Genomic DNA, 26889 nt, shown 5'->3' with positions numbered 1-26889 from the left:
ATAAAACGTCAAATGCTGATCAGCAGGGCAATCAGGAGAAATAAACCCCCAACCCTTCACTCAGGGGGCAATCAGGAGCGTTTAAACCTCCAAACACTGATCGGGGGTGGGGTGGGGGGCAGTCAGGAGGGATAAACCCCCAGACCCTGATCGGAGGAGGGGGGCAGATAAGAGGGAAAAACACCAAACCTTGACTGGGGGCAGTCAGGAGGGACAAACCTCCAAACCCTGATCAGAGGGAGCGCCAGGAGGGACAATCCCCCAGACCCTGATCAGAGGGAGTGCCAGGAGGGACAAGCCCCCAGACCCTTCCCGGGGGCAGCGGCGGGGCAGGCGGCAGCGCAGTTCCCGGGGCGGGCAGCTCCCCCCGCGGCGGAAGGCGCCCCGAGCCCGCAGGCAGCGCCGCCCCTCCCCTCCCCGCCAGCGCCGGGAGGGGCGGAGGCGGCGGGGCGGGGCGGCCGAGGGCTCTTTATGCAGCGGGAAGCGGCGGCTCTGGGAGTCTCGGGCGGCTGCGGTGAGGAGAGAGGAGCGGACCCCGGCGGGGCGGAGGAGAGGAGCCCGAGGAGGAAAGGCGAGCGGCGGCTGCTGTTGTTCCGCACCTGCCGCCGCCGGCGGCGACACGTGGCGCCGCTTTGAGCCCCGCTCCTCGCACCCCGCCGCTCGCAGCCGCCCGGCACCATGGGGAAGGGGGTGAGCGGCCGGGGCGGGGCCGGAGGGGGCGATTCGGGGAGGTGGATTGCAGCTCGGGGTCCCCCCTTCCTTTCTCCGGCTCGTGGAGGAGTGGGGGGAGTGGGCTAAGCTTTGTTAGCGCTCCGGGGAGGGGAGTGTCAGGAGTGGGAAACGCGGGGAGGGGGGTTGTGGCTGGGGTCCCCCTACCCTCCTCCGGCTCGGGAAGGAGCGCGTGGCCGGGGGTGAGAAATTGAAGGAGCCAGGTTGTGGCTGGGGTCCTCCTTCCCCTCTGAGCTCAGCTTTTGTCTGTGCTTGGGGAGGGGAGGAGCAGCCACATTGTGTGTGTGTGTGGAGCGCGTGGCCACGAGTGGGAAACTCCAGGAGACGAGTGGTGCCTGGGCTCCGTCCCCCCTCTCCGGCTGGGAGGGGAGGGCTCAGCTTTGTCTGTGCTTGGCGGAGGGGGGGGGGGGGGGGGCGGTGGCGGCCACGCCGGGGCGGAGCGCGTGGTCGGGAGTGGGAAATTCAAGGAGCTGGATGGTGGCTGGGAGGTTCCCCCCGCTTCCCTCTCCGGCTGGGGCGGGCAGAGCTCGGCTCTCTCCGTGCTCGGGGTGGGCACAGCCACGGTGTGTGTGTGAGCGAGTGAGTGCCCCGGGAGAGGAAGTCCCGACCCAGGGCACAGCATGGCGGGGGGTGGGGGGGGGGGGAGGATGTCGTGCCGGTGGAGCTGTGGGGTGGCCCAAACCCGGCTGCTTTTACTCCTTATTCCCTCCCCGAAAGACCCCCCCACACACACACCTCGGGCGAGCGCTGCCGCTAGGCGTTATCTGATGCCCTTTTGAAACGGAGCCGGGCTGCTTCCCGGCCTCCTAAGGAGTACTTTAGACTCCTTGAAACGAGAGGGGGAGGCGGGCAAGGGGCGTTGTCAGGGTTATTGGGCGTTATTCGGGCTCATTCGCCTCTGGGTAGCCGTCAGGGCATGGTGGCAGCTGGTGGCAGGAGGGAGGAGATAGCCCCTGCCTCTGCCCTCTTGCCTGAGGTGATAAAAGCCTCCCAGAAAGCCATTGCAGCGTTTTTTTTCCCCAGGGCCGGCCCTGCCTGCTTGCCCCGCGGCCCACAAGGAGAGCGCCTTAGTTCCAATCATATCTTTAGATAAAAAACACAAAAATGTCTTTGAAAGCAGACATGAAGACTGTTACGGCTGGGTGTTGTGGTCAAACGCCCATCTGTGGAGCAGAAAAAAACCTTGGGTTACTCTGATTTTGTGTTGAAAAAGTGAAGACCGATTTCTGGGGTTTATTGTTTGGATGTTTGTTTTTTCCCTTTAAGTACTTCCGTGTGTATCTTGTATAGTAGTTTTAGTTTAGGCTTATTCCTGGAAAATACCCAAATTCCTCCACTCCTGATGACAATGTGATGGTGTGGGGCCTGGAGACACAGAGGTGGTAGTGTTGTCCCAGCTTCCAGGTGTTCTGTGCTTCCCAAGCCGCTGTTCAAACGTGGGCTTGACTTTGCATTGTCCTCATTGTACAGTACAATGGTGACATAACTGCATGGGGAGCTGCAAGATGTGGCTAAAACCAATTTCCTTGGAAAAAAAAAGAGGTTGAGGAATATGTGAGGTACGGTTTGGGGGTATTTATTTGTAGGTTTTTATCTCCTTGAAGTCCTTTTGATGCTTGGCAGCCCAACCTGATGTTTTTCAGCCTAGCAGGCAACAGGCATGCATGCATGATAAAAGGTCATCGAAGAGGTAGGGGAGGGTTGGAGATTGTTGCAGTCTTCTGGATGCTTTAAAATACTGAATCCTTAGAGTACTGTGTGTGTATGTGTGACTGCAGTACAGAAGGCTTTGGGGGCTTAGGCTGACTAGACTGGACTAATTGGAGGCGAAAGTGCTTTCTAATGTAGAAGGCTTTTAGCTGTCTTGCTTCTATTTCAGATTTCATAGGTTGCATGGATAATAAAGTAATTGGCCTGAAACTGAAGCACCAATGTGAGGAGTAATCTAGCAGTGTACAGGTGCCTCAGGCTTTCTGGTAGTAGGTCACAAGATTTTTTCCTTCAGCAGTGAGGAAGCGTGTGCTTAGCTGGGGATTCCTGGGAAAATAAGAGATGTTAGAGAGCAGAGCTGTGAAAAGGACAGGGTGTGGTTGTGTCACTGAATAGCATGCACCTGCCTTGTGTTAAGGTGCTTGAAGAGGAAACCTCTTACCCATGGTGACCATGGAATGGAAGAGTAAGAGTGTAAGTGTGAGAGAACAAGCTCCTTATCCCTGTGGCTGTGAGAAGTGGAGCAGAGTGTCTGTTTTCCTTTAGTAGGATGTAGGGAGAGCCGAGAGCTGCCTGGGTATGTTGTCCAGGCCAAAAAGCAGATTATCCAAGGGAGTATGCGTAGTGGTGGAAAGCAGACAGAGGATTTAATTTCTGTTCAGAACTGCCTAGAAGCTGTCTATGGGAACCGGCGTTTCACTGGCACATGGCGTAGTTGTTAGTGGGTGCTTTAAGTCTCTTCTAGAGGTCAGTGCTAATGCCTGAACCCCAGTTAAGGTGTTTTCCTTGTCAGAAACTGGGAAAGCCTATTGCATAATGGACCAGCTAAGGGGAAATTATGCAAATCAAAGCAATTCTTATCTGGTGCAATTAAGAGCTCTTAATATATTACTCTACCCCCTTCCCTGTCTTTTTCATTCCTGCTTCTTTTTACTATGGCTAGAGGATATTCCTTTTGCCAAAGAAAACTCTGAGCCTGGTCAATGCATGCTTTTGCATAAGCAGTATAATAGGATGAAGGGTCTCTGCAAGTGGCTGGTGCTTGTGGATTGCAGTCCCACAACCCAGCAGGAATCTGATCTCTTAAGGACTGCAGAAGGTCATGCTTCACCCAGGCATTTTCAAGGAGTAGCTGAAGTCACCAGCCTCTCTAGGGGAGGGCCTTTGTCTGGTCCATTCATCATGTGCTTGACAACTACTAGAGATTTCTGGATTGATGGTAAAGATCCACAGGCAAAGAATTGTGGGAGATGACACTCTGTAGTTGACACAGCACTGAAACTGGGAAGGGCTGCTTAGCTGTTCAGCAGTGGCATTTGGAAAGCTGGCTCTGCATGTGCATCTTCAGGTGGCTCCAGAAGGAGTAGAGATGTTTGTCCTAATATCCAGAGAAGACTTAAAGTGTGTGGGTGGTTGCATTTTGATCCTGGTGATGAAAACCATTGCAAGATTTAGGGAGTACTGGGAGGAGATGTAGTCTGTTCTCAATGAGCAATTACTAGCTGTTGAGGAAAAGCTACTTCTTAATGTCCTAGATGCCAGAAGTCCCATCAGTTGATGCAGTTGATTAGACTTTCAGTTAAAGATTGGAAATTGAATGTAGCTCTTCGGAGGGAGTAATCAGGATCCAGAGAAGGCATTTGTATCCATTGTTAAAATCACTTAGGATCATGGAGTGGTGTTTCCAGTCCGATAGGCATAGTCTGTATCATGACTCATCTGGTTAATATATTTACTGAAGGTAGTCTCGTGAGGCAGCAGGACAGTAACTTTTCTGTTTTCTCTGCGCAGTTGATTATAATGACATAAGTACTAGAACAGGACAGGCCTCCAGAGACTGCGTAATTTGTTTTGGCTCTCCCTGGACGTTTCTTGTTGGATTAGGTGATGTTAGAATACGGTACTTCTGAACTCGTCTGCTGATTTGCACCCCTCCTGTTTCCTGCTCAATCATGGTTTGTATTGAGAATGTCAGCCATGAATGGCTTAATTAGCCCAGAGCGGAAAAACATAAGCTGTATCTGAAAGACAATAGGATTTTCTAGGGGCTGTGTGAAACTCCTTACACTGGTGCATACGAATGTTGTGCTTAAGCCAATGGAAAAAAAATCTTGCATGGAAAAAAAAAAAAGTTGTTTTTTCTGTGGCAGTTTTGATGAGTCAGAGTTCCTAGGCTAAGTCAAGTAACGGAGTTGACATTTCTGATTAGACAGACCTTCCTTTGTGTTCAGGCCATGTGATTAATTCTCGTTAAGATGTGGGTCTGGAGTATGATAGGCTGCCTTCTTATTGTATGGCAGGAAAAGGAGGGGAAAATAGGGAAGTCCTATAGTGCTGAGGGATGGGATGAACTTGTCTCCTTGCAGCCCAGCTAGAACAAGCCTTTGAACAGAGGAGACGCAATGGCCCTGAAGGCAGAGAATTGGAGCAGGACTTTGTGGTCTCTGTCAAGTCCAGATTTGAATGGTGGAGTGGGATATTAAGACTCTACATTAAATGATCCTGGTAGCAAAACCTGAAACTGATGCTGCTGACTTACCTTTTCTGTACTAGAAGGATCGGTACTAAAGCAACAGAAGGAAAGATATTCTATGGTTTGGGTTTTTTTAATAGAAACAAAACTGAATAACACTGAGCATCTTGTTAAGGTGGACTCTTAAGACTGAAATACTTGGATGCTTAAATCAGTAACTCTAGCTGCTTTTTGTCCTGACTGCAGCTGATGGCTGTGTGTTTTGTTCAGTTTTTCTAAGCAAATCATGCTTGAACGAGGGCAGTGAGCCTTTTCATGTTTGCCCACTCGTAAGTTATCTCTACAGCTGAAGGAGCTAAATGCTTTTATATTCTTGGGCTGTTCACTGCTGCCCCAAATAAGGTAAGTAACTGTACTTGTGGAAGTTTCAAAGAACTGGGATAGATTTTTAGATCACCTGCAAGGTATTGCCAAGCTTTTCTTGAGGGAAGAGGTGAAGCTGCAGCTGGTGGACTGCTAGTCAAAGGACCAGCTCCTTTGCTAGAAATCATTTCTCATCTCGAGCAGTAATCAAGAAACGTGTTTTGTACAGGACCACGTTTGGACTTGTCTGCTAGAGCTCTAGCAGAAATCAAAGCTGTTTCCTTTGGAGACAGAAGGAGGGAGAGACACTTCATGGTGACTCTTTGAGTTGCCCTGTGGCAAATTCTTGCAATGCTGGAAAGTAAGGACTGTGCTAGTTTAAGGTCTGTGGCTTTCACTTTTTTAACAAGTGAAATGAGTGTTTAGGTTCAGGGAAGAGAATGTCAAGAATGCCGGCAGTCTGTAGTTCTGTGTCCTCTTCCTGGATGAGGGGAGGCAAACAGCTTGTCTCAGCTCTGCTTATTAAAGCCAATTTCCACTGCACAGCTCTGTAGCTGCATGCAAGGATGTGGGGGTGCAAAACCTGCCTTTACTCAGCAGGGCAAGCAAGGCTTCTGTGTGTGTGTGTGAAATATGAATGTGGCTGCAAAGTGGTGTGCATGGAGCTTTCTCAGAACAGCAAAAACTTCTGTGTAGATGTGACAAATGGGTTCTTTTCTAAAAGTTATGGGCTTTTTTTTTTTTCCTTTTTTTCCCCATATAGTTTCACTTTTGGTTTTGGTTTCTACTTCTCTTGCAGAAAATAATAAAAATTTCCTGTGCCTGTTGCTCAACAGGATATTTTGTGAATCCTAACAATAGTTTGTGTCCAAATCACTGTCAGGAATCCAGTATGTGTTCTGAGGCGCTCGTGTAAAGATCAAGCAAGGCGATGCCTTTGAAACCATTTCTTAATCTTTTTAACGGTTTGGCTCTGGTGCTGTTAACTGCTGTTTCACCTTGAAATAGTTCTCAGGGATCTTATTGGATGCAAATCTCATTGCATAAAAGCTGGCAGGGATGCAATAGGTCCTACGCAGAAGAGAAGGGAGGGCAAAGCTACTGTTGGCGGCTTGTGAGAATATGGAAATGTATGGAGGAAGTGCACTGTGAGGCCGTACTGATGCCTGCTTCTTGTACCTTCCAGGGTGTCGAGGCTACTTGCAGTTCAAGATTATTTCTGCCTGTAACTTTTGTGCTTTTCTTTAGTCTTTTAAATGATGTTTGTATGTGCTACATCATTATTTCTTTGTCTTTAGATGCTTGTTTTCTGCATCATGTCAAGATCTAAATCTCTGCATGATTTCATGTAGAATCAGTCATAATGAAAAACCATCTGAATAAAGAGACTTTAAGTGAATCATCTGCTCTGGTGAAGTATATGCAGGACTGAGCACAGACTGAATCTGCAAAAGCGTGCTACTGCTTTGTGTACCATTCTCTCTGGTCAAGCTGCCATAATTGAAAGCAGATTTCTGTTGTGTAACCACTTGACTAGAGTGCTAAACTGAGAAGGAAAGTGTTGGAGCTTATGCCCCATATTCGACCAGTTAGGGATACCACCTCTTATTTATCTTCAGTTGCTGGGCAGCTCTTTGCCAGAGGACTTGGAAGACGGAGCGGGGAGGAGGAGTTAATACCTTGAACAGAGCATACATATGCACTCAGAAATCAATTTCTTCTGCTTTTTATCACTTTTTGACTTGAGCTGGGGCTTGCACATCAAAACTGACATGATACCCTGTAGCTTGCTTTCCTCCTAGCTAGACTTGTACAATGTCTGGCTGTAATCTGTGCATCAGGGATGCTGTTGAGCAGACAAGTCTTTTCACTAGCTCATTTTATTTATTGAAGCGGCATAACTTTAGTAAACCATAATAATTTTGTCTGGCTGGCAGTCTCATCTGCATAGTCCATGTCTGTGGCTGTAGGAGTTTGGTGTAAGGTGTTTCTTACAGTAGTGTCTTCTTTTGCAGGCTGGAAGAGACAAGTATGAGCCCACTGCTACATCAGAGCATGGCGCAAAGAAGAAAAAGGGGAAGAAGGAGAGGGACATGGAGGAGCTTAAAAAGGAAGTGTCAATGGTGAGAATGTAGGGCATGGAAAGAGCAGCTCTAAGAATGCTCACTACCCCCAAAACTCTGTGCCTCGTGACTGAAGGAAAAGGGAGCTGGTGTGCTGACAGCATGGTCTGACTGAAGGCACCAATCTCCCTCCTAGTCCCCTCCATCTCCAAGCCAGATGTGATGCAAGTGTTTCAGCATCAGGGTGACCATGCAGTAGAGTCTGAAAAACTCACTTCTCAAAAGTTCCACTTCTTACGGAACCCAAGTCTCTTGTTTGCCTGCATTGCCCATAGCACAGTGTAGCTGCATTTCCTCACCTAGGCAAGTGCTGTCTGGATAGCAGCATTGTCATTTGAGCAAGACGGCTGTTTTTATTTCAGCTGAGGAGTTGAGTCTGTACAGCTCCATTTACTGCTGGCCTCTGTTCGGACTGACCTCAGTATTATTGCTCCTTCTAATCATGTTTCATAGAATCATAGAATAACCAGGTTGGAAGAGACCCACCGGATCATCAAGTCCAACCATTCCTATCAAACACTAAACCATGCCCCTTAGCACCTCATCCACCCGTGCCTTAAACACCTCCAGGGAAGGTGACTCAACCACCTCCCTGGGCAGCCTCTGCCAGTGCCCAGTGACCCTTTCTGTGAAGAATTTTTTCCTAATGTCCAGCCTAAACCTCCCCTGGCGGAGCTTGAGGCCATTCCCTCTTGTCCTGTTCCCTGTCACTTGGGAGAAGAGGCCAGCACCCTCCACTCTACAACCTCCTTTCAGGTAGTTGTAGAGAGCAGTGAAGTCTCCCCTCAGCTTTCTCTTCTCTAGGCTAAACAACCCTAGCTCTCTCAGCTGCTCCTCATAAGACCTGTTCTCCAGCCCCCTCACCAGCTTTGTTGCTCTTCTCTGGACTTGCTCCAGAGCCTCAACATCCTTCTTGTGGTGAGGGGCCCAGAACTGAACACAGGATTCGAGGAGCGGTCTCACCAGTGCTGAGTACAGAGGGAGAATAACCTCCCTAGACCTGCTGGTCACGCTGTTTCTGATACAAGCCAAGATGCCATTGGCCTTCTTGGCCACCTGGGCACACTGCTGGCTCATATTCAGTCGGCTGTCAACCAACACGTCCAGGTCCCTCTCCTCCAGGCAGCTTTCTAGCCAGACTTCTAGTCTGTAGCACTGCACAGGGTTGTTGTGCCCCAAGTGCAGAACCCGGCATTTGGCCTTGTTAAACCTCATGCCATTGGACTCTGCCCGGTGGTCCAGCCTGTTCAGATCCCTTTGCAGAGGCTGTGTGGGGTGTCTCCCGTCCCTATCTGTGAATGCTGGATGATACATGTGTCTATGGGCATCATCCAGTTTAGCTATGCTCTCCTTGCTATTGATTCTGGTATTTTTATGTCCTGTGGATTTGAGATTGAGCTCTTATGTTTTTAACCCCCTTTTTAGGGAGAGGTACTACTAAAGGTTGCTCCAAGATGAGGTTTTGTGCAGTAGCAATACTAACTTAAAGCATGTACTTCCCTCTTCTGGGGGAAACACACTGCTTGAGCAGCTTCCCCCCCCCTCCCCAATTTTCTGGGAGCATAAAGACTGAGATATGGTTAGGTTGTGTAAAAAGCTGTTATGTCATACACAGATAGTCAGAAGAATGCTAAAGATGAGATAACTTTAGTTGTGAAATGGGAATGAGATTCTCTTCACAGTGAAGATAAGCCAGAGCCTTGCTGTCTCACCAAACTGTTACAGATAGGAATCCTGGTATGGAAGGTGGAATTGCTGAGCTCTTGCTGGTCAGGAATTGTGATCTTTTCCCCAAACTATTTCTTGCCTTTCAGGATGACCACAAGCTGAGCCTTGATGAACTTCATCGTAAATATGGAACAGACTTGAGTCGGGTAGGTAGACTTTGTTTTCCTTCCCTCTTTGTCACAAGGAGCAGTCTCAGCTCAGAGCACTTCACAAAGGGAGATCTGGGTGGTCTCTGTTGGTTTTTTTTTTCTTTCCCTTTTTTGTTTAATCTCCCCTCCTCCAATTAAGTTTCCCAGGCTTTGGGAGAATAGTTGAGTTCACAAATACTTCTCTTCATCCTCCCACTGTACAGCCTGGCTGCTATACTTAGTGACTTTGTTTCCAACAAAGTCACTGTTATCAGCCTCTGAATTGTTCCAAGGTCAAGTTGATTCTTAGATTTATTTTTTTCCCCTGAGGAACTTGTAATAAAAGCAAATGTTTGTTATATTGCAGATGTAGTCTAGTGAGCTAGCACATGCCTGGAGACTTAATGATGGCTAGTAGCAGTTAAAATTTTACCTTTTTATAGTAAGAGGTGTGCAAGTGTTCTTACTAACCTCAAAGTCCACTGCAGTGGCTTTGCACCTTTGCTCGCTTGCTTTGGTTAATGCATTTTTTGCATGATTGCATATAGCAACAAGTCTGCTCTTACTCTGTGACGGCAGAGGGAATTGCATATTTCTGTTAAAGACCTTGGTTTCTGAAAGCTGAACTTCCTGGAAGGCCAGTCCAAAGTGTCGTCATCTTTATGGCCCCCAGCTTTCACTTCCTCCATAATCTGATAGAATGGATTTTGTACTAGGCTGTTCCACGGAGCTCAAAGTCTGCTGCTGTAGCCTTGTCATGCTGCTCTTGTAGCCTCATAGCCTGCAGGCCCCTCAAGTAACATCCAATGTCCTGTAGATCCTCTTTTGTCATCTATGTTTCACATCCTGCACTTGTGTTGCAGAGCCCTGGCAGCTGCAGAGATCTCGTTACCTGTTGGTATTTCCTTATTGCTGTGGCAGAACTCTGCCTGCCCTTTTCAGCAGAATATGAACAGATTTAGAGCCACCTTCCCCAGCCAGTCATGCCTATAAAAGGAACCTCTCTTCTAGGGTTTGACTTCAGCACGTGCAGCTGAGATTTTGGCTCGTGATGGCCCGAATTCCCTCACGCCCCCACCAACCACTCCTGAATGGGTCAAGTTCTGTCGGCAGCTCTTTGGAGGATTCTCGCTACTCTTGTGGATTGGTGCTATTCTATGTTTCATGGCATACGGCATAGAAAGTCTGTCAGAGGGCGGGGGCAACAATGATAACGTAAGTAACAGTGTCTGCTTTACCTCAAAGACAGACTGAACAGCCTGTTTGGCTCAAATCAGATTAATTTCCTCTAAACATTCAGTCCAGAAGCTTTTCCCATAAGCACGGGAAATTCAGTGGGTGAGCTTAACATGTCTTGGAGTGCTTCCACATAATGAAATGAACAGCCGACTTCCTTCATGTTTTGTTAACAGCACTAACTAGTGCACAGCTTTTGTGTACAAAATGTACAGAGACTGCAAGTACCTCCATGCTTTGTAGTAACGGTGCAATTGAATACGAAGCAATTTATCTGGACAAACTGGGAACCCTTCAGGCAGATTCTTCTCCTGACTCAACTTTCTCTGCTTCTTCTAGCTATACCTGGGTGTTGTGTTGGCAGCTGTGGTTATCATTACTGGCTGCTTCTCTTACTATCAAGAAGCAAAAAGTTCCAAGATCATGGAGTCCTTCAAGAACATGGTGCCTCAGGTATGGAATACCTCATTTTGTTGAGATCTGCCAGGCTGTGGTTTACTCAAGCTTAACAGTTTCAAACATCGGCTTCAATTGCAAAAGGCCTGGCTATTAGCATTGGTTGCTAACTCTTAATATTGAGTGGTCTGTGGGACTCCTTTATGCTCCAAGCAACTGTCCAGAGCAGTTCCTGGCATCATGTGAGTTCCACCAGCATTTTAACATTAATAGGATGCTTTCTTGAGATTCTCGGGAGTTCACTAACTGGTGTAATAAGCACTAAAAATTGGATTCCTTCATGGACAGAGACTGTATTGTACCTAGCCATCTTACTGTCATCTTGGCAATATGAAACATTAATATCAAGAAAACAAAAAATAGCTATTTTTCTTAAATAACATGCGTATGAGAGGTAAATATCTTAGTAAAAGTAGAAACCTTGTAGAACCATAGCACAACTATGTGCTTCTCTTAGGAGTTGCTTTTGATGCAGGTTGTTCCTTTATTATTTTTCAGCAAGCTCTTGTAATCAGAAATGGTGAGAAGATGAGCATAAATGCTGAAGGTGTTGTAGTTGGAGATCTAGTGGAGGTGAAGGGAGGAGACAGAATTCCAGCTGACCTTCGGATCATATCTGCACATGGTTGCAAGGTACAGCAGAGATATGCTGTCTGAAAACTTCGTTATGAAGGGTGATGAATTACACTGGTTTCAGAGAACGTTTTGTATGCTGTGAGTGGGTGGTGGAGTGAAAGAGAAGGATGAGGTTTGTGCCTAGTGTTTTATCTGCTTTTATTGCTGAAGGGTTCTGTCTGCTTTTGTATGACAAAGTACTCCCTTCCATGTAGGTGGACAACTCCTCGCTTACTGGTGAATCAGAGCCTCAGACCAGGTCTCCAGACTTCTCCAATGAGAACCCACTGGAGACCAGGAATATTGCATTCTTTTCCACGAACTGTGTGGAAGGTATGTGACTCCTACTAACCTAAAGCATTAACAATGATAGGGATTGAACTGCATAGGTGAGCCATGCAAGCGCTGTGTGAGTTTACTGTATTAGTTGGTAACCTACTCCTACCATATGAGAGCAGGCTGGAAGTTCCCAGCAAGGGCTTTGCCTGTTCCAGACACAATACTATACAACAAACAAAGAAGACTCACTTTGGTTTTGTTTCTTTCCATTGTTTTTTTTTTCTTTCTTGCTCCTGTCTTTGAACACAACTGCCTTATTGCAGCATTATCAAAGTGCAGATAATATAATGTGAACCAAGATGGTTAGGCAGATCTATAAGAAATAATAAAGCTGCTGCAGAAAGCAGGAATTTCAAACATCTCCAGCAGCGCTTCCTGTTGCAGCTCAGAGTGTGGTTGTAGGTACTCTTTGTGCTGAAGTCCAGAGCATCTTTTCCATACCCACAGGGTTTGTAGGTGTTCAGCAATGGTGAAGTCTACCTGAATCCTATTGTGTCCTTTCCTGACAGATTCTGAGCAGCAAACTGCACCCTGCCCTTTCCTCCCCTCCAAAGAGAACTGCAGTAGTGAGATTTTTGATCTTTCTCAAGGGCCTCAGGGAGAGAAAATGAGCCTTCCCTTAAAGAAAGGAAGAGGACACTGTCTACTTCTTGAAGATAGCTTCCTCCAGTTCCCTAGGCAATTGGCACTTGATTCCCTGGGGTAGAAGGGAGTGGACATACAGCTTGGTAAATCATGTGGGAATCCTTATCTCCATTTATTTCTTGTGCTACTAGAGAAAAAAGCTGTGGTGGGAGAGTTTGGCTATTGGAATGCCTTCCTGTGTTATCTTGGTCAAAGCTTACTGAACTCCAGGACAGGCTGAACAAACTGTTTAGTGTGTTTTGGGAAGAATTTTTATTTTCTAAAACCTGTCTCTTCTAGGTACTGCCCGTGGCATTGTCATTAGCACTGGGGATCGCACTGTGATGGGCCGTATTGCTAGTCTAGCTTCTGGACTGGAAGGGGGAAAAACTCCAATTGCCATGGAGATCGAGCACTTTATTCACCTCATCACTGGAGTGGCTGTGTTCCTGGGTGTCACCTTTTTCATCCTTTCACTCATCCTTAAGTACACATGGCTGGAGGCTGTAATCTTCCTCATCGGGATCATTGTTGCCAATGTCCCTGAGGGGCTGCTTGCAACTGTTACAGTGAGTGAAGTTGGGAAAAAAAGATTGGATAGGTTATATTTATGGTTCTTACGGAAGTGTGGAGGGTTTCATGTTTAGTGTGTGTTCACAAAGGTAAACATTAAAGTAAGGGAAGGCCTGTTGGTGAGTGCGTAGCTGGTCTTTATAATTCAGAGTATTCAGACTAGTTGTCCAAATCAATGTTGAGTTCTGCAGCTGGTTTTTTTTTTTCTAATGAAGCTGGGTGCCTAAGGTAGACCTGCACAGAGGCTTGCCATCATAGTGCTGAAGTGAGCAAGACAAGGTCTGGATGTATCTTGCCTTCTTCTGTGGCAAGAAGGAGGTTTCCTTTTAGAACTGTACAGGCTTTATACACCCATGTGCACACCAGCCCCTCCAGCTCTAAAGGGCTGGCAGAGCATCCAGCAAGCTTCACTCTAGTTCCAGCTTTTGGTCTGGGACCTGAAAAAGAGCCCTGTAAGTTTATTTTCCCAAAGAGATGATGGGAGGGTCAGGGGTGCTTAGTGAGGAGAGCTGGGTGGTGGATGGGGCTGGAGGCTGCCATGCAGCCTTGGGAAGCAGAGCAGCAACTGAGTCAGGGAATGAACAGCTGAGAGCTGGAACCAGATAAAGCCTCTGGTGAAGAAAGGTAGCTGGGGCAGCTCACTTCCTGCTCCAGAAAGTTGCATTGCTGTCACCAGAGCTGTTTTGGACCTTCTTGTATGTGGCCTGCCTCCACCCACTTTAAGAGCTCCTGGGATTAGGGCAGTGCAACTTCACCTAAAGTTTTAGTCTAGGGCATGTTATTTCTTCCTTAGTGCACTGAGAAGTAGGAGACAAACCTTGGGGAGTCTTCCTTTGGAGACTTGGTGTTGAGGAAATTGCCATTTAAATGTAGCACCTGGACCTAAATGTTGCTGCTTATCTTAAACTGGCAGGGTGAGCGTGAAGTTGGGGAATTAATGCAGGGCACATAAGTTGGTTGTCATTCCATGCCCACAGTGGGTTGGGTAGCAGTGTTACTAGTGCCCAAACACATCTAACCTGTTGTCTTATTTGTCTCCAGGTATGTCTGACACTAACAGCCAAGCGTATGGCTCGTAAGAACTGCTTGGTGAAGAACCTGGAAGCTGTGGAAACCCTGGGCTCCACATCCACTATCTGTTCTGACAAGACAGGCACGCTGACACAGAATCGCATGACGGTTGCACACATGTGGTTTGACAATCAGATTCATGAGGCTGATACTACAGAGAACCAGACTGGTAAGACCATCTTGTGCTTGAGGCATCTTATTAAAAAATGGCTTTTTCTGAGGCTTCCTTTACTCTAAGAAACAGTGTTTCTGACTCTCCAGTCCAAGTGAAGTTCACAGTGCAAGGACTTCTAGTATATGATCAACAATGACTATTAAAAGACTTGAGGTGATGCATAGAGAGCTTTGTACTGTACCACAATGCTGTTTAATCCATAAACTTCCTATAGGCTGCTTTAGCTTTTAATTGTTCCTTTGGAATTTGGCATCTGGAATGTTCAATCAGTTACGTTTGTTCTGAACTTCGAAGTACTTGATTCTTTTTGCCAAAATGTTTGTTGAAATTACTTCATCTTCAGTCTGCTGAAAAGGTGGACAGCAGAGATGTTGACACCAGTAACAAATTATTTGAGACTGAACATAGAAATTTCCAGTGTTGTACTAGATGGCTGCTATTGAATAGGGGGTTTCCCTAGAACATCCCGGTTGTGTTTGCAGAGTGATAGCAATGAATGAAGTGACTGTAAGACTTCAGCAGGAAGTTTCTTCTAGATGTTGATAAGAATCTGAAATCTCAGCATGCTCTACTCAACTCTTCAGAATTGTTTTATCACAACCAAATTCAGGAGTTTCCTAGCTATCACTACCTTGTGAAATGTGATTGCAACTCATTATTAGCATAAGCATTTTTGCAGTGATGTTGCTCCACCCTGCCCCTGCTTCCAACCACTCCAAAGCGTGACACTTGCCTGAACCACTTTAAAAAGCTGCTTTACTGTTCTTGGTCTTCAGTGCTACAGCAAAGTAACAAGCTATAAATAGTGTTACTTGGAAGCACTTGGTTTTGGCCTGGCAACAGTTAGCTTGGCTGCAGTAGAAATAAGCCTAGAAGATTTCACTTCATGGAAAGTACATTAGCTTCTCAGTTGTCTGTTCCTCTTTGAAGCTAGCTTAGGAGCCAGTATGGGAGAAGCAATGTTTCTCTTTATTTAAGCATTGTTCCTTTTGGGAGCCATTTCATCCAGTTCCTGGATGATGGATAAAGTGAGACAACTTGGAGCTGAAACCCAGCATCCCTTAAGCCCGCTGAAAGAATGTTATCTGTCCAGAATTCCTTGGCCTTGCAGAGGCCATGCTGACTGCTGCTGGATGTAGCAGTTCCAGGAATCTGGAAAGCAGCAGTGTTCTATTGTACTGTTGCTATTTCACGCTTGGGCCTTAAAATAATCAAAATAGTCAGCTGCTCATCAAGTACCTGGGAAGGGAGGAGGATTGAAGGAGATGTAGTGTGTTAACAGGCTCTAAATACCTCCTGTTTCTGAGGTAAAGGCTTCTTGCTCTTAAGCCTGTGGGATTTGATGCTTACGTGATTTCTACTTTTTTTAAGCATTATTCACTTTTTTCCCTTTTTGGTGCGGTTTTTTGACAGTCTTCCTCTGCTTTCAGGTGCTTCCTTTGACAAGAGCTCAGCTACTTGGACTGCTTTGTCCAGAGTTGCAGGTCTCTGCAACCGTGCTGTGTTTCAAGCTGGCCAGGAAAATGTACCAATTCTTAAGGTGAGATCATAAAAGAAATGTTTGTCTTGTTCCACACTACTGCTCTCCCATAATGGTAGTGAGATTACATCCTGTTGGTCACAGGAACCTGCAAAGTAGAGGTATCTGCCACTCTTAATCTTTTCTGCAGTCTAGCACTCTTGTAGAAGTGATGTGGGCGGATAGGATGGGGAAGGCTTATTTGCCACGGTAGACTCCTTGCCATCGACTAGCTTCTACAGTCTGTTTGGGAGATCAGATGCTTCAGTTAGGCCTAGGAAAGACCAGAAGCTTTCCGAGGCATTTCCCATTGTCTGTCTGTTCCAAGAACGGCTATTTCTGGCATTTGAACACTTAACATCTACAAACACCCAGTTCTGGGAGCTTGGAGGAGTAGGCCCTAGTGCTGGGGAAGCAGCAGTTGTGGGAGACTCTCTAATCAGTCTGTTCTCACTGGCAAGTCTTGGCTTTTTAAGCTTTTGCTGGTGCAGATGCTGGTGCAATGTCAATTCAGATTCCTGCTTCTGAATTGTGACCCACCCAGGACAGAAATTAATTGTACAGTTCTTACAAGCTGTGAAGTATTAGTTGTGTTGCTTAGTAAATATCTTCCCAAGGGTGCTCTGATGCTGTGGTAACAAATGATGGAACAATTTTTTTTCCCAAGAACCCGTCTGACTCTAATGTCAGGTCATGTTTTGTAGACCCAAGATAAAGAGATGGAGTTGTTCCTGTCTAAGAAAGGCTTGGGAGGAGAGAGTTTTGAAAAGTCTTTAGATACCAAAAAAGCAGTATAAAAATGAAGAAAAAAATCTTGCAGATTAAGAAACCAGAACAGCAAGAAATATTTGATTTAAATTGCTGCACAGGAAACAAGTAGGTTGAGCTCAAATCTCCAGTGCTGAGAAACCCATCTGCAGTCTCTACCAGTGCTAACCTTAGTGGGAGAGAAGGTGTGGGCATCTTAAATCTTCTGTGCCAAAGGCTTGATAAGATTATCTTATACTGGGGTGGGAGAACACATACAAGTGTTTCTATGTGTATGTCATCAGTCTTCATCTCACATTTGCTATCCTTTGTGGCAAGTAGCTTACAGCAGTTTGTCTCAAAGTTTACCATCCAGCCTCTCTTTCTCTGACTGCACCTGATTATCCAACTTTCTCCGCCCTTTAAAGGGACTTCTTGACTTTGGCACCAGAAGGCTGCTGCACTCTTAGGCTGGAGAGCATGAAATTCTGAAATGCAGTATTTGTTAGTACTAGATAATAGCATCATTTGTTCTTTGCTCTCATATGTTGTGTAGACTGGGGATTTTCTTGTTTGTTTTAAATATATGGTCGTCTATGGTGAATCCACTGGGATGTACACTTTTTGATAGTTGTCTCTGTCCTCAGAGAGCAGTGGCAGGAGACGCCTCTGAGTCTGCACTTCTGAAATGCATTGAATTGTGCTGTGGTTCTGTCAAGGACATGAGAGATAGATATCCCAAGGTGGTGGAAATACCATTTAACTCTACCAACAAGTACCAGGTAAGCATGTGCCCTCTTGAGAGAGAGACACTATGCGAAGCACTTGTGTATATTTGCATGCAATGTGCCTCAGAACTTGTTTTGGCACCAAAATCTTGTCTAGCCATTACTTGCTTGTAGACTGCTCATGACTAATTTAATGGACCATACTTAATTACGCTGTGTAAGAGCTTCTGGAGACGCCTTGACACTAAGGTGTCAGCTGCTGAGAAAAGGGTAGGCACGCTTCCTTATCTGCTTGTGTAGCCATAGTGCACGGAGAATCTCAAATCTGGGAACAGGAATACACTGCTGGGAAATTACCTTAAAAGGTGGAACCTGGATACAAAACAGGCCATTGCAACATTATCGTATGTTAAAGAATAAATAGTATTCCCCTTAGTTTGTGAACCTATTTAAGGTGCAGGTAAATGAAAACTGGAGCAGAATATCACAAATTTTGGTGAGCTACTGTATTCACAAATTACTGAGTAATGGTGATTATGTATGACCTTCACAGTACACATCTATAAAACGGTTTCATTTCTTCCACCCTAGTTGTCTATCCACAAAAATGCAAATCCATCAGAATCTCGTTACTTGCTGGTGATGAAAGGAGCTCCAGAGAGGATCTTGGATCGCTGCAGCACCATTCTTATTCATGGCAAAGAGCAACCACTGGATGAGGAAATGAAAGATGCTTTTCAGAATGCCTACCTTGAGTTGGGAGGCCTTGGGGAGAGAGTGTTGGGTAAGGAAAAGCAGCCTTAAACTGGAAAAGATTTGTCCCTCATCCTCCTGTGCAGAGTCCCCACAGATTAGTGGAGGGTTGTACACCGCAGGAACAGAGTAACCATAGTGTTGTGTGAAGGTCACTTCAGCATTTCATATAGGAACAGTCCTGCTGTTAGCCTTTAATGTAAAAGACAGCCTGCGGGGTCTTGTCTTGCCCAGCAGCTTGGGTTGCCCAGATCAAAATGAAGTGAGGCATTTAGGACCTTTTGTCTCCATGGGGCCACATAGTATTAGATTTGCTCTGCTGCATGTGAACCAAGCTGTGTCTAAGCACCTAGCAACAGCCATCAGTTATCAGAACATGAGTACAACTCCTGCCTCAATAGTCCTGGCTAAACCTCTGACACCACCGTGTTATTCTTGCATAGCTGTTTGCAGAAGCAATCAACGTTTGCGTTCTTTGCCTCCTGATATGTAGGAACAGACTAAATATGGGTTTGTGTTACAGGATTCTGTCACTTGGCTCTGCCTGACGATCAGTTCCCTGAAGGCTTCCAGTTCGATACAGATGACTTGAACTTTCCTGTAGACAAACTCTGCTTTGTAGGATTGATGTCTATGATTGACCCTCCTCGTGCTGCTGTGCCCGACGCTGTTGGCAAGTGCAGAAGCGCTGGGATCAAGGTAGTTTATCCCTGGGTTGAAAATTACCTTGCTCTATACATGTGGATGTATAGGTCTTCCCTTACTCGAAATGTTGCTGTAATGTGAGTGAGTAAAAGTAGTATTAGTCAAGATTTAACTAATACCACTTCAGACTTCATTTCAGAGTTAAATACAAATGATTGTTTGTTAGTGGAATGAAAAATGAGTTAGATTCCAAATGCCAGGGCACTGGCAGGCAGTGATGGCATGGTGTTAGAAAGCACGTGATTTAGCTGAGGTATGTTCTGCATGTGCCCCAGTACTGACTGAGAGAGCAAAGCACATGGTGGAAACAACTGGGTCTGTTGACTCGGGATTAACAATTTTCTTTGTCTTCTATCCATCTCAATCCTTTGCATACTGGCAACAAGTTCCTACCTTTTGCTTTGGGCTTGCTCTGTGCCAGAGCTCACTGGTAGAACAAAAGCCACGTGGCCTTTTCGGTCTCAAGAGACCCTGCATCTTGTGTGGTGTTGCTTTGCAGTACAGGCAAAGCTTTCAGAGCAGTCTGTTTGTATTTCAGGTTATCATGGTTACTGGCGACCATCCGATCACAGCCAAAGCCATTGCCAAAGGTGTCGGCATCATCTCTGAGGGCAATGAAACAGTAGAAGATATTGCTGCTCGACTCAACATTCCTGTCAGCCAGGTCAACCCTAGGTACTAACGTGGGGAATGCCAAAACTCTTCAAGGATTTAAGCATCTGCTTCTCTCCTTGGCTTGGATAATCTATCAGCATCTCTCCCTAGGCATGAGAAACTTGACATCTGCTTAGCTCAGCATGTTTTGACTTTTTAGTGGGCATCATGAGTTGTGGAGAATGCACGAGGCTCTCTTCAATTTGCATGTCTCTTGTGTGTGGGGAGTAGTTAGGAGTAAGTCCTAAAAAAGAAACTTGGGCAGTGGGCAATTTTGTCTATCCTTTCTTTGCCCTGTAGCTGCCAGTCCTGATGATCTGTCTCCATGTCAGGTGAAACAAACAGTTGGCTGGCTGGAAACTTTTTGGGATTGACTCCCCACCCTACCCCCTCCCTGCCAAGCTGAGCATTTGCTCTGCCTGGTTTGTCTCACTGCATGAGCAACATGTACTGGACCGTGTACCAGACAGGAAAAAATCTGAAGTGGTATGGGAGAGGGAGATGGCTGTTTAGGGACTTTTGAGCAATGTTGCTGCACATGTACTCCAGGTCTTTAAATAGAGGCTATGTCTAGCTTTGCCCCAAAACATTTACTTAGAAAAGCTGTATTCAGTAAGATAACTTACAGGTTCATGAGAAAATTCTGCTAAAAAAAATGCCTATGGTCAATCACAAATGAGACTGGGCTACCAAAAGGAAACTGTTTCACTGTCTTAAACTCTTTAGGGAAAAGAGCTGAAATGCTGCCTATAAAGTGGATCACTCGAAGCCTAGTTCTGCCCATCTTGCTCTCAGATTCTCTTCTGGGCCTGATTGCAGGTAGACAAAGGGAGCAGGACTTGGGTGGGTAGAGCAATTGTCACTAGTCAGTTGCTACAAGCAGAATAAATGTGAAAATGGAGTTCCTTCCCCTTAGGGGTTAATATTTGTCTTCATAGCCTAGTGCAGAGCTGAGGCATCCTCAGAAAATGTGCTTTGGCATAAATGGGCTGTTAGCAGAATGGCTGGGCTGTCTGCATTGCTTAGCTTGACCCAGCCTGTGTTTAGGCTGGAGGATAGCCATGTAGCTTATGAAATGTGAACGAGACACCCTGTAGAATGAATTGCTTGGGGAAGATGAGTATTGTGGCTGAATTCCTCTCCTTTTCCTTTTGAGAGTAACTTAACCACCTAGCAACGCAGATCACTGGGCTGTGTGACTGGCTGTAAGGGTGGGGAAGGAATTTCCCTGTCTAAACTGGGTGATGTCATGAGCTGCATGGATAGTGTCCTAGACCTATAAGGGATGGTATGCTGGGTTAGAGAGGTGGTATTTCACTGTAGCATGCAGGGTACCAAACCAGTCTAAATATAACATTGCATGCTTTTGTTGATGAAGAGTGTAAAATAGTCTGAACTGGCATCATGTAAGCTCTCTTATGAAGTGCCACATGTAGATATTCAGTCTGTTGCAAGAAGGATCACCTGCAGAAGGCCACTGCATCTCTAGTGATGTTGAAAGCTAACTGCCTGAGCCAGAAGTTCCTCTCTTGCAGAAAGGCGAAGAGCTGTGGAAATAACTAGTCCTCGCCTTGATGCATCTTAAAAAGCTGTAGTAAGAATTAGTCTGCTCCTAGGGCTTTTTGTCTGTTGCTTGGCACTGTCTTGTCTTGGTCTTTGTGCTCCCCATTCTTACCTTTAAACTTGGAGCAGATGCTGCCTGGATTAGTGTTTATTCACAGCAGGAGCTGGTCTTTCTGTAGAGCATGGAAGAGCCATAGCTTCATGGGGTGAAGACCATTAATGAAATACCTAGTTTAACTTGAGACGTAAAACATTATATTGTCTCTTGATTGCAGGGATGCCAAAGCTTGTGTTGTTCATGGCTCAGATTTGAAGGACATGACTAGTGAGCAACTGGATGATATCCTGATGCACCATACAGAAATTGTCTTTGCCAGGACATCTCCTCAGCAGAAGCTTATAATTGTGGAAGGCTGTCAGCGACAGGTAAAGAGAGGGAATCCAAGGATTTTGTATCTGAGAAAATCCACAGATTTGTATATATGAACTATCAGCCAGTGCTGCCTTCTGAATTGGTAGGACTTAATCTCCTCAGTGCCCTTGAGTAAAGGGCTAGACTAGATCTTGGTCTGTCAGCAGCTTTCAGCTGCTCATATCAGACTGCTCTACAATATGTAAATATAAAGGTCTTGCTGGAAAACATCTTCAGTTTGTGCTGAGGCTCTTCTGATCCTAGGCTGTTTTTCTACAGTTCCTAAGTGTTCCAGTGTTGCAAGTGAAATAGTTTGTGTGCTGTGTTGCTTTTCTGCCCAGAACAACTTGTATGATGATCTCAGTTCTTCTGTCCCTCTCTTTGACTAGGGTGCCATTGTAGCAGTCACAGGTGATGGTGTGAATGATTCCCCAGCCTTGAAGAAAGCTGACATTGGTGTTGCTATGGGTATTGCTGGTTCAGATGTCTCCAAGCAGGCAGCTGACATGATTCTCTTGGATGATAACTTTGCCTCCATTGTTACTGGGGTTGAAGAAGGTGAGTTTATAACTTGTGCAGTGGTGGTGCAGCGATTTCCCTCTAAAGTAGAGATGTCAGAGGGCACTCACACTTGAGCTTTTCTCCATGAGAAGTGTTTCCAAGGAGGGCAGCGCTTTACCACTCCCTTCAGTCTTTTCCCTTTCCATAGGACCGTCATGACCCTTTGGGATGGGTAATAGTAGGAATCAGCTGAGTAACAAAAGCTACTTTCTTTTTTTATCTAACGCTGATCCTAGTTATCTTTGCCAACTGAGTCCTCCCTAATGGAGCAATAGCTCTCAAGCAGGAGCAGAACAGAGGGTACTTCCAGGGGCTCTTGATTTTCAGAAACCAGTGCTTAGTATCTTACTGCTATATGTAATGAACCCTGATTTTTGTGACCAAACATAATATTCTCTCTTCTTTGCTCCAGGGCGTCTGATCTTTGATAACCTGAAGAAGTCTATTGCTTACACCTTGACCAGTAACATCCCAGAAATCACACCATTCCTGATCTTCATTGTTGCAAACATACCCCTTCCACTGGGAACAGTCACCATCCTCTGCATTGACTTGGGCACTGACATGGTGAATATTGTTTGGTTTTATCTCAAGAAGAAATATGGATGTTCTTAGGTACCTTAAAGAAAGAACAGGGACAAGGAAAATGCTTAAATACAGTTTTCTCTGGTGTTATGATTTAAAATAAGTGACCGTTTGATACTCCCTTAATCCACACTCTTATCTCATGGCTTTCAAAGACCGAGGATCCTTCAGTTCCGTGGAAGGCCAGGCTGAGTTTGGGGGTGGGGGTTAGGTCCTTCCTGAACACTACAGCTAGGGCTTTTGGGCAGTGCTATTTCTTAGGCTGAAAGTATGGAGTGGGAAAGGCATGTGTATGTGTGTATATACTGTGGAAAATTGAAGTGGTTCTAACAGTAGTCCTGCCACCTCCAAAGGTTCCTGCTATCTCCCTGGCATATGAGCAAGCAGAGAGTGACATCATGAAGAGACAGCCTAGAAATCCCAAAACGGACAAGCTGGTGAATGAACGGCTGATCAGCATGGCCTATGGGCAGATTGGTAAGCTGGTCTGTTTTCTCTGGCACAGATTTGAACTCAGTAGTAGCAGGGGTTATACACAATCTTGAGTCAGTGACTGTTCTACTTATTTTATTAGGCTTGAGGTTTGGGATGTGTAAACCAGAACCTTGGGCTGTTAAGAACTTGCCATGATTCTACCCCCATGGCACATAGCGGTGTCTTGTGCAGCTTGATCCATTGAATCGCTTTCACAGTAATTTTGTTTAATTGCATAGCACTGTAATGGAACTGGCTGACAACCAGCTCTCCTCTGGTTCAAACTTGTTCAGCAAGAACATAGATCCCATTGTTAGTTTAATTAGAAGTAAAGGATTCTCTCCAGCATATCCCTAAACATACAGTATTAAGAGCCTTGATTAAAGGCATTTAGAGATGTGCCCCCTTCACAGGATGGGAGCTCATGCTTAATTGCAGCAGACCTTGGGAACCTTCTTAACCATGTTTTGCAAGCATTGAGGGTGGGCAAGGCTAAGGCTTAATGGGAAAACAAAGGGAGTTTTATCTTGTGTCCTTGAGTACTGTGCCATCACAGCCTAGGGTAGAACGGAAGTAACTGTACAAAGTTGGGAGCAGAAGCTGCTCGATAAAAGGGTTGCAGCCAAGTTCGTTAGTGTGAACTTTTTCTATAGCTGCTACTTGGGAAATAGCCCCACAAGGTGTAATTTTTTTTAGGTGTCTGGTATCTCCTGCAAACTGCTTTGTTATAATTGCAATGCACAGTAGCTTCATAAGTTTTATCATCCTTTCTTATCTGCTCAGGTATGATCCAAGCCCTTGGCGGTTTCTTCACCTATTTTGTAATCATGGCAGAGAATGGGTTTTGGCCTTCTGGCTTGCTAGGGATCAGAATTCAGTGGGATGACCGATGGGTTAATGATGTGGAAGACAGTTATGGGCAGCAATGGGTAAGTTTTGAGGCACAGCTTACAGGCTGCTAGCTGAAATACTAATGCCTGATGAACTTGGTGTGAGCACCAGAGAGCAAAGGCAGCTTGTCTGAACGAATGCTCTCTGCTTTATCTGCTTCCTAGACCTACGAACAAAGGAAAATAGTGGAATTCACTTGCCATACAGCCTTCTTTGTCAGCATTGTGGTTGTGCAGTGGGCAGACTTGATCATTTGTAAGACCCGAAGAAACTCTGTCTTCCAGCAGGGGATGAAGTAAGTCAGGCTGTCCATGGAGGATTTTGATTTGGACTCCAAGAATTCTCCACGGCATTGGCATTCTAGTTCTTCGTCCCAGCAGTGTCTGGGCATCTTGGCATAAGTCTTGAACGATCTGGTGCCTTGGTACTGGATAAAAGAGGAGCTGGGTGCTCTTTCTTGTAGTACCTGCTGCAGTTGTTAGGCTGAGACAAAATGCAATGCTGATTTTTGCTGTCATTGTCTGTGGTAGCTTGCCCACCTCACAGTACAGTGATGTAGTCCAGCATGCAGCCTTGTGCAGCATAACAGCTGGCGTGTCGATCTAGTGGCATGAACCTTAGCTGCCTTTTGAATTTGCAGTAGAAGCAATTGCTAGTTGACGTAGTTGTGAACTGGAATATCTTTGTCTAGAAGTATAAAGCCCTTGCAACTGTGTTTGGGTGTCCTGATGATCCTCATCTGATGGACTTCCGGGCTGGACTGCTTTCATTCACTACTATATGGCTACTAGGTGGTTTTGTGGTATCTTATGTGAGAGTGCTTCACTGACTGCTTCACTGTTTCTACTAGGAACAAGATCTTAATATTTGGTCTCTTTGAGGAGACTGCTCTGGCTGCCTTCCTTTCCTACTGCCCTGGGATGGATGTTGCTCTAAGGATGTACCCTCTCAAGTAAGTTGTGTTATGTTTTTTGTGGAGCAGGCTGTACCAGAGAACAATAGTGCTTGGGTGGGAAGATGAATATGAATAGTTGTGAGCTTATCAGGCATAAAATCTGATCTTAACTCTAAAGATTTCAGGCTAGGAAGGAGTAAGTGGTCCTTTGCACACCTGGGTCTTGCTTCGATTTACTGCCTGTGGGCATCTTTATGGGGAGTCTATTGTTCAGTGCTCTACTGAAAATCAGCGACACCATTTCAGCAGTGCCAGTGTGCGGTAGTGCAATGGCTCTTGTACTTACTTGCATTGGGTGTTTTTACGGATAGAGGACAGCACCTCCAGAGAAAGCTGTGTTGAATTACACTAAAACATAGGTCACCTTATTTTACTGAGGAACTGATGATGATATCTTGTGCCTCTTTCTACCTATTGAAGAAATAGCACAAGTAATAAAGGCTTTTGAAAGATGCTGTGTAGGTGTAGCTGACCACTTGGTGCATAGTAACTTTTGTAACAGTTGGGAGGATGCCAACATCTGGAGCATTGCCCAACAGCATTGCAACACTTCATGGCAGGGTTTAGTCTCAAACTTTGAACAGTCCTCTGGCCTAAGTGCCATGAAATTTTCATGGCAGACGAAAAAAACCTTCATGTTACATTCTAAAGTTTTATTGGTGTTTGGTGCAGAAGCGTGAGCACTTCCTAACAAGACTGGTATCTGCCTAATGTCTGTAGCAGCTATATGGTAGCATGTGTAAATCGTGGGAGAAACTAATGCAGTTTAGGCGAGCAGTGATATGGGCACAAAGGTTATGTACACTTTGAGGAAATAGTACTAGATTAATAGGTGGGGGGGTGCTGGTACAGAGATTAACAAAGATGCTGTGACACACCTCATTTGAATTAATATCTAAAAATGGATTAACCTATTGCAGCAGAAAAAGTTGTGATAATCTTTGGCTTGGAGGATTCTTGGCTGAACTACTGTCTTGTGGGAGCTGGCACGCTGGCAAGCTGAGACATGCCAGCCTTCCTGCAATCTTCTGTGCTGTCAAGTCAGAGCTTTGCTAGGCAACAAGCATCTCTGCTGCCTGTATTCTCACTTTCTTTTCTCCCAAACAGGCCAACTTGGTGGTTCTGTGCGTTCCCATACTCCCTCCTCATATTCCTGTATGATGAAGTCAGAAAGCTCATTATCAGACGTAACCCTGGTGGTAAGAATCTGTTTCCTTTTCCATGTCTTGATGCTGCCAAGCTCTGTAAGAGCTCTGACAGTGCTCAGGGACCTCCAGTGCCAAGCACTATGCAGGGGTGTATTTTGCTGTGTTGTCCTTTCCTTGACATTAGTAATGCAGTTACTTCAAATTAAGGACTTTATTTGCACCTTTCCCTGCAATCTCCCACAGTGTATGAAAGTGCCAATGCACTGAAGTAAATGGAAAAGACTGACGTAAATGGAAAAGACTGATCAATGCTTCAATAGATCTAGAAAACTGGAAAAGGGCCTGAAAGCTGCAGTATATTAACAGTTCAGCAAGACTTTTTCCATTGTGATGGATTACTTACTAGCTCAGGTGCTACAGTGCAAATTTCTAGAGCCCAAAAGGAGCTCTCATGAACCTCATACTTGGTCTGCCTTAAGACTAACTCTGCTTTCTCCCTTTTCCTTTAGGTTGGGTGGAAAAAGAGACCTACTACTAAAAAAGCACCTGTAAAACATTCCACACAGCCCATGCCACTCTCCACCATCTCCCCTGTGTGCGTACTTCATCTTTGCAAGCACAGAACTGTGCCTGGGCAGGAGTGAGCTGAAACTAAAGGAAACGTGAAGAAACATGGACTGGAGGAGAAAGCAAGGGGGAGGTTGGGGTGGGGAGGGAGTGTCTGACCATCAGTCCATGGGGTTGCGGCTTTGAGTAGTTTTATGTGCCTTTTTGTTTTTGTAAAAGGAAACTGAAGATTTTATATGTGGATTTTTACAAATAAAGATGGATTATAAGAGGATGCCCCCAAA

The 26889-nt window shown here is 45.7% G+C and overlaps 1 protein-coding gene across 1 annotated transcript; it reads left to right on the top strand.

Moving 5' to 3' along the window:
* The first annotated feature begins 488 nt into the window (after nucleotides 1-488).
* On the top strand, nucleotides 489-26889 carry ATP1A1 (ATPase Na+/K+ transporting subunit alpha 1). The gene is made up of 23 exons (XM_069866960.1): nucleotides 489-690; nucleotides 7291-7398; nucleotides 9213-9272; nucleotides 10266-10469; nucleotides 10830-10943; nucleotides 11445-11579; nucleotides 11777-11894; nucleotides 12825-13093; nucleotides 14139-14337; nucleotides 15774-15883; nucleotides 17257-17391; nucleotides 17929-18121; nucleotides 18614-18789; nucleotides 19334-19470; nucleotides 21288-21438; nucleotides 21814-21982; nucleotides 22398-22552; nucleotides 22924-23047; nucleotides 23828-23973; nucleotides 24100-24230; nucleotides 24786-24887; nucleotides 25998-26089; nucleotides 26548-26889. The coding sequence occupies exons 1-23, from the start codon at nucleotides 679-681 to the stop codon at nucleotides 26574-26576; spliced, it is 3069 nt and encodes a 1022-aa protein (XP_069723061.1). The 5' UTR covers nucleotides 489-678; the 3' UTR covers nucleotides 26577-26889.

The sequence above is a fragment of the Phaenicophaeus curvirostris genome, chromosome 1, assembly GCF_032191515.1.
Source record: "Phaenicophaeus curvirostris isolate KB17595 chromosome 1, BPBGC_Pcur_1.0, whole genome shotgun sequence".
Lineage (NCBI taxonomy): Eukaryota > Metazoa > Chordata > Aves > Cuculiformes > Cuculidae > Phaenicophaeus > Phaenicophaeus curvirostris.
The sequence above is the reverse complement of the archived record's forward strand: the minus strand, read 5'-3'. Positions and strand labels throughout refer to the sequence as shown.